Here is a 7547-nt window from a genome sequence, read left to right as displayed (position 1 = left end):
GTGTAAACCAAAGTTAGGAAGATCAGAATTGTGGTGGTTATAGCAGGAGTGTGGTGGTTATAGGGAGGAAGTTGCGGTATTAAATAAGGAACTCAGGGGAAGTATCTTTGACAAGATGAAATTTTGAGCAAAACCCTTGAAGAAGATGAGGAATTTGAGCATGCAGATTTCTGAGAGAATTTCTGGATATGCACTGCTGTGTCTGCTTATAATTAATATACATAGCAAATGACCCAAAATTAAATGCGCAGACTGACGTGTACCTTTCTCCCGCCCGTCTATTAAACAGACAGATACATATAATAGGTACATACCATGGGAGATTTTAATATAACTCCAAAATTCATAGACCTGTGAGAAATCCTCCAAACCTGCCTGTCAGTTAAAATGAAAGCATCTTCCTAAAGTGTAAGGGACTCAACCAAGCATTTATCAATTGAAGGAGGCTTTGTTTGAGCTCAGGAAAGAAAAATACATGTGTTATCTAGTATCCAATTAGAAAAAATCCTTCGGTTAGGATTTGCAACACTGAATACATGTATGTTAAGCATTTGCATTAGTAAACATTAAATAATATTTTTGCTTATTGTTATTATTTTCAAAGACTCCCTAGCATATCCAGTAAGTATGAGAAGGTTAATTTATGGCTGTGCTCATGCAGGTTTCCCACCTCAGCTCTGATGTGTTTCAATTTTAGCTGGTGAAATTTCAATCAAAGAACTTTGCATGTTGACATGTTAAAGGCACACACAAACAACACACACATTACACACAGGGCTATACGGCCAAAAGGAGCTTAGTTACGTACTCTTTCATACGCTAGTGTTTTATATTTTCAAAAACTAATGACTTATATTTAAAGGGGTAAATAGAAATGCTTACATAAAAGATCAATGGCTTTAACAAGGCCATTTAAAAACTGCCACGTGGAGGTGAGTGATTAGAAACGAATTAGCCAAAAGACCTGGAATGAGACTGCCCCCTAGAGGTCAACTCATCACACTGCGTGAGAAAATGAAGAACAAAGTAAAACTGATTAAATGTGCCGAGAATTATTTGTTGGCTCTAGGGTTATTAAGGAGAACTGGGCGAACTAATCTCCATATGTTGTGATAATTTTCTCGCTAAGGCTATGATAAGGAAGATGTCTTCTAGAAACTCTGGTAGGAGTTTAAATCTAAATGAATTCAGTATTTAGAATCCATGTTTAAAATTGTGATTCAACATTCACACAAATATTCACCTGTATTTGTTCCTATAAAGGATTGACATCATTAAATTTCACCAAAATAATATTCCAACATATGCAGTTTACATTTTTTGTTAAAAGACAAAATAAGCCCACACGCACCTGTAATGGCTGAAATAGGTTTCTCAAAGCAGCTTAAAGTTCCTCTTTCCGCTACACTGAATAGATAGATCAGATAATGGTGGAACGATTTGAGATCTCTAATCGTTATGGACGTGTTGAGTTTTGCAACAGACACCTCTTCAGATTTATTGTTTTCAACATCCAAAATAGTCACAAGATAATGGTGAAAAGACACAGGATCTGGGGGATCCCAGTGTAAAAATATTTCTGTTGGGGTCACATGAGTCACTGCGAAATTTTGGGCTGATAATGGGCCTGTGAGATAAAAAATTTCAGAAAACGCATGATATTAGTGACATGATTTGGCGGAATAATCTCTCACTTCTCAGTACTTCCATAATACTCTAGTTTGAAGAAAAAAGAAAAACTGGGTTTGAGCCCCAGCTCTCCCACTTTCCAGCTCTGCACCCTGAGTAATTTACTTACTCTCTTTGAGCCTCACTTTTCTTGACTATAAAATGGGAATTATAGTAGTGGCTGCCTCATTTATTGTGAGGTTAAATAAGAAATATAAAGCCCTTGGCACAGTGTATGACACACATTATTGTTCAATCATTATTATTATTATTACAAGAACCACCATATGTGTCTCTTCTGTCTTGTCAGACTAGAGGGCAGGGACTTCATATCATACACTCTTCATTCCCATCATCACAGGCGCTCATCCTCTTACAGAAATATTTCCCCACTACAAACCATTTCATCCAGTACCAGTGATATTCCTAGTTAATCCCTGCAGATTAATTTTCTTAAAACAGCACCTTGCACGTATCAGCCACAAATCCATATCCGTTCCCTATCTCCCTATCCATATCTCCCAACATACATTCTTCCTAATCTTTCTTTAGAAGCAATATCTCAAGAGTTAAAAATAATACCATCTGGGTTCCTGTTTGGCTCTACTACTTACTAAAGCATGTTACTCTAGTCAGTTTACTTAACCTTTCTGAAGTCCAGTTTTCTCTAGTTACTCCAAGTTGAGGTAAGAGCTGGGTGAGATAATGCATTGAGTGCTTTGTGGAAGGTAAAGCATGTCTTAAAAACTATAGTCTTAACAGATTTCCATTGCTTCTAAGGTTAAGTCCAACCATCTGACACAGAGACCCCCGATACTCCCAAATCTGCCACTACCTACCTCTCAAACTGATTGCACCCTTATACCCAAGAAAACCTTCTCCAGTCAGTCTGTGGTATTCTTTTCCCACAAATTCATGTCTACAGGCATTGGCTCATATGTTTTTCTTTCTTCATGTTTGAGTCTAAGCCTCTCCTTCGCACAAGTCTTTCCCAGTCACCCACCCTCTGAATTCTAGGAAGCATTTATTAAGTGCACCATCAGTAGGAATTCAGGTTATATTTTGCTATAGAGTTTTGTTTGCATTTATTTTTATTCCTTACAAATTCTCTCCATTGTAATACTATCTATTAAAGTCCAGACACACATCTATTTATCTCTTGCTATTAGCACATATCAAAAATTCATTTCCACAGAAATTTATTATCTACTATGGACTGGGCACCAGTCTAGCTGATGCTATATGTCTAATGAAATATAGTTCCTTATGAGTTGATAGTTAAACAGGAAAGTCAAACACATAAACAGATTCATAGTAATTTAAAATTGGTAAAATTGCAGGTATGCCCCAAGTATTATGAGAAAATACCAGACCCTCAGGAAACACCTACTAATGATGATACTAAATACTTAAAAAATTATAATTTCAGATGTCTTGCAACTTACGTGTTTCAACAATGAATACTGGACTTAACGTGGTTTTGGCTTCCCATTCATTTATTGCAAAGAGTAAAAATCTGTAAACATGGCCAGAAGATAGTTGGGTAATTGATTTTTCCGTAGTATTTGGGGGCAAGCTCTCAAAATGTTGTTCTGTATAATCTAAATAATATTTAATGATAATTTTATATCCTAGTTGCAGCCACTTATTCAAATTATTCCAACCACTCAAATTATTCCAACTAAATACAACTTCAGTTGTTCCAACATCCTTTATATTGATCAAAAGGTTTTCCTGCAGAGAAGGTGCTGAAAGAAATATTTTTAAAAATTATTTTAATTACAAACTACAATTCTATTTTTAAAATAAAAGAATGAGATGCATATATAAGAATACTAATAAAAATAATTACATTCATATTTGCAAATATATGGCAATGGAACATAGCAGAAAAATCTTGCAAAAAAATAGTTTGAGCCAGTTGCATTTTGCTGTAAAATGTAGCAATTTGTTTCATTCTTGGGTAGCAGTGGAAAAGAAAAGATTTCATTTTTCTTAAGTCCAAAAGATGTTCCATCTGTCCATGTGAGATGACCTTCATTCTGTAACAAGATGTACAAATGAAGCCAATTTAAAGGGGAAATGTCATATCTTCAAACAAGTGTATTTGAAAATTTGTATTAGTCTCACCTGCATTATAAAATTTTCTAAGATTAAGTCATCACCAGTTTAACACAGTTATGTAGATTTCCTTATTGATAAAGATTCTGAGCTGGGGATAGAGTTCACTTTCATTCACTCATTAGCCATATCTCTAAGCCTCTATTTTCTCATCTGTAAAATGGGTATAATAATAGAATCTACATCTTAAGTTGTTGTGAGGATTAAAAAGGGAGTGCATGTGAAAGGTTCGACACAATGCCAGGCACAGACCCATTATTCATTAGGTATTATTTTATTTCAAGTCATCAAATAAGTCGTATGCATCAGGAGAGGTTGTTACTTTTCTGCTAAGGGATGTCATTGGTGAATATCACCAATCTCAATTCTCATAAGTAATGAAGATATCTCTAGACAGTCATGTGGCTACCCTCCTTGAAAGGCGTAGTAGGAAAAGTACAAGCTTTGACAATGATACACCTGTATCCTAATCAATATTTCTACTACTAAGCTATTCTTGGACAACTGCTAACCTCCTTAGAAACTAAACTTTTTTACCTGTATAATGGAGATGTCATAACTACTTTGCATGGTTGTCAACAGTTTGAGAGAGAGTGTATGCAAAACACAAGGCACATAATAGCTCTTCATAAATAAAATTTTTACAGAGATAATGAGTGCTAAGAAAACAGAGACTATGTCTATATTGTGATTAACATGTCATCCCAGCATCAAGCACAGCTCCAAACTAGCTGCACAGATGAGGATTAAAGAGAAGTGCTCCCTCCAAACAGTCTAAAGAAATTTTTAAAAAATACATCCCAATTCCACCTAACGGATGGAGGAATATTTGTTTCCTCAAAGAGTCTGCTTTATTGCATACATGGTGCTGCAGTTTTGAACACAGAAGCTCAAGGGGAGTATATTCAAGCAGTTACAGCATGAGTATTAGTGAGACAGATACAGGTTCAAGGCCCGGCACAGCCATTTACTAGTTATGTGACCCAGGAACTTTCTGAGCTCCATTTTCCTTATCCATAAATTGAGAATAATGATAGTGCCTACCTCAAAGGTTGTTGTGAGAACTAAATGAGTGTTACCTATATAGCCCTCACAAAGTGTAACATGGAGACTATTAACCTTTCATTCAGTAAGGGCTTGCTGAATGCCAGGCCCCAGCTGAAGCTGGGAATGCACTGATGAATAAGACAATCTATCCTTGAAATCCAGTAACAAACTCGCACTTGTTCAGCATGAGTGAAAGAGCTGATGGCTTTCTCAACCTACCACAGGGATTATAACCCAGCAGGTAACTTTGATGTCAACCTCAAGAGACCAGCTTAATGCAGAGGTCATCCAGGACAGTGGTTAAGAGCAGACTCTGATGCGTGTCCACATGAACAAGTTAACCTCCCTGTGCTGCATGCAGTGTCCTTATATGTCATACAAATAAAGCACATAGAATGGTGCTTAGCACTTAGGAGACACTATAGGACCTAGCTACTACTATAAATAAATTGTTTATAGTTACTTTGTTTCATTGACCTCCCAAGTTATTTTTAAGTCTCCTCAAAACAGAGACTGTATCTTAAACATTTTTGAAGAATTCATAGCAACCGCTGAGGATGCCTTAAGAGCCTCTTTGGCTATCTTGACCATATTACCTGAACTTTTTAATCAAAACCAGTAACCATAACTCTGGGAAGAACATTTAATTTAAACAGTTTAAAAAGCTTATAACAATCATGCTAACAGCAGGAAACAATAATATATACACTAACTAGTATACTTTGAAAGAGGCTGGAATGCTGGCAGGGGGCTTCTGAGATGTCCGAAAGGAATTATGTGATATGAGGAATCTTTATCAGAACTTCTTTCTCTGCCTATTAAAAGATAAAGGAAGCTCAAAAAGAGGATGAAAATGTAATTAAAGATTGCCAATAGTTTTCCTCCCACTTATGCAAAGTTCCACAGAAAAATTGGTATCAACCTGATAGAATTTGCCTTGGGTCACTACAGATCAGGGTATCTCACGGAGAACAGATTTATTTTTGAGTAGCAGGAAATAAAATTAAATGGATTATCAGGAAAAAAAAACATACACTAGACAGAAATAATTGTGCCAGGTCTTGCGTTTTCCTACAAAATGCTGACCAAAATGAAATTTCATGAGATATCTCAAAGTGTTAAGAATAGTGAAGAAAAATGTCACACGCTCCTTTTCACTGGTATTGAATAAAATCTCAGATATTCTGGGGTTTTTTTTTTGTTTGTTTTTTGGTTTTTGTTTTTGGTAAAATTGAGCTTCATAAGCTTGGACGTGTGGAGTGAAAGGAATAAAGTGGAGAAGCCCAGGTTTTCAGGTTCATGTTATTGTATTATTCACAGAGGTGAGAAACAGACGAAGTGGAAGGAGATGACAAGTCAGTCAGGGTAATGTTGACGTGTCTGGAAAATTCCAAAAGGGATAATCAGAAGAAAATTAGATAGATGTCTGGAGCTCATAAAAAGAAAGTGAGTCAGACCAATATTTGAGAACCATTGGTTTACGTGATAAAGTAAGTGAAGAAATGGATGAGATCACTCAAATGCATTAAAGAGGGGTATGGAAAAGACCAAAATTAAAGCAAAATTAGGCAAAGAAATAAATGCCTACAAAAGAGATGGAAGGAAGTGAGGAAGGGATGAATAGGCAGAGACAGAGGATCTTTAGGGCAGTGAAAATACTCTTACGATATCAAAATGATGGATACATGTCATTACATATTTGCCCAAACCTATAGAATGTACATGCCAAGAGTGAACCATAATGTAAACTATGAACTTTGGGTGATTATAATGTAGGTTCTTTAGTTGTAACAAATGTACCACTCTAGACTTGATAATGGGAGAAGCTATGCATGTGTAGAGGCAGGATATATGGGTAATCTCTGCACCTTTCCTTCAGTTTTGCTGTGAGCCTATAACTGCTGTTAAAAAGAGAGACAGGCAGAAAGAGAATGGAAAAATAAAAAGAGAAACAGTGTCTGGCTTGTAACAAATACTCAGTAAATATTTATTGAATGAAGGAAAGAATAAAGGAATAAACAATGAATGAACAATGAATGAACACAGATAAAACAGTACTGTTTATCACAATATATGCATTTCTTTATATTTACTGACCTTCAGATCGTTAAGACCAGTCCATATTATTATTTGATTCTTTGACCTGAGATGTGAAAATATAAATTTTTTTTCTTCTTCACTTTTTATATCCACAAGTTGTGCAGAGTTTAGGGATAACTTACAATGCTGCTGGGCTATATTCCATGGCTTACTCTCTTTGCTAATTCTGTAACAGCTATTTTTTAATGCTACCCATCCTTGTGAACATGAACCTACCAAAAGAAAAATGTTTTGTTAAAGATAAATTCAGTAATAACATTTCATAATTATATTTCTTAACATCGTTAGAAATTAATTGTGAAAACCAAAAAAATGCTAAATCTGTTATTATTCAAGTAGTAAATGAATTACTACCAATGAAAATAGTTGTTTTATTTAATCTTGCAGAATTTTCGTCCAATTGTACTTAATAAAAACAAAGACACAGATGTTTTTCTTTTTCGAAGTTAATTTAGGTTGGCTTTCCTGTTCCTTAGGCAGAAAAATTTTTAAATATATTTCAGAGGACTAGACATAATGCTTGATAAGAATTCTGTTTTCTGCCATTTGACTTCAAATGTGTTCACCTTCCAGAAAAAGAAAAAAAAAATGGATGGCTGCTTAGCCTTTTT

The 7547-nt window shown here is 35.4% G+C and overlaps 1 protein-coding gene across 1 annotated transcript in view; it reads right to left on the bottom strand.

Annotated features, from left to right (window-relative positions):
• LOC109378425 (uncharacterized) overlaps positions 1-7547 on the bottom strand; it is a gene marked incomplete at its 3' end in the record, with an annotated part of 52199 nt that overhangs the window by 29137 nt on the left and 15515 nt on the right. Inside the window, exons 7-10 of the mRNA XM_019634816.1 lie at positions 6934-7148; positions 3521-3710; positions 3114-3416; positions 1352-1627 (exon numbers count right to left, since the gene is read on the bottom strand). Coding sequence (XP_019490361.1) covers positions 1352-1627; positions 3114-3416; positions 3521-3710; positions 6934-7148 — 984 coding nt within the window. The remainder of the gene's footprint in view (positions 1-1351; positions 1628-3113; positions 3417-3520; positions 3711-6933; positions 7149-7547) is intronic.

This window comes from Hipposideros armiger, unplaced genomic scaffold (genome assembly GCF_001890085.2).
Source record: "Hipposideros armiger isolate ML-2016 unplaced genomic scaffold, ASM189008v1 scaffold_1971, whole genome shotgun sequence".
NCBI lineage: Eukaryota > Metazoa > Chordata > Mammalia > Chiroptera > Hipposideridae > Hipposideros > Hipposideros armiger.
Note: the sequence above shows the minus strand (reverse complement) of the source record. Positions and strands in the feature narration are given on the sequence as shown.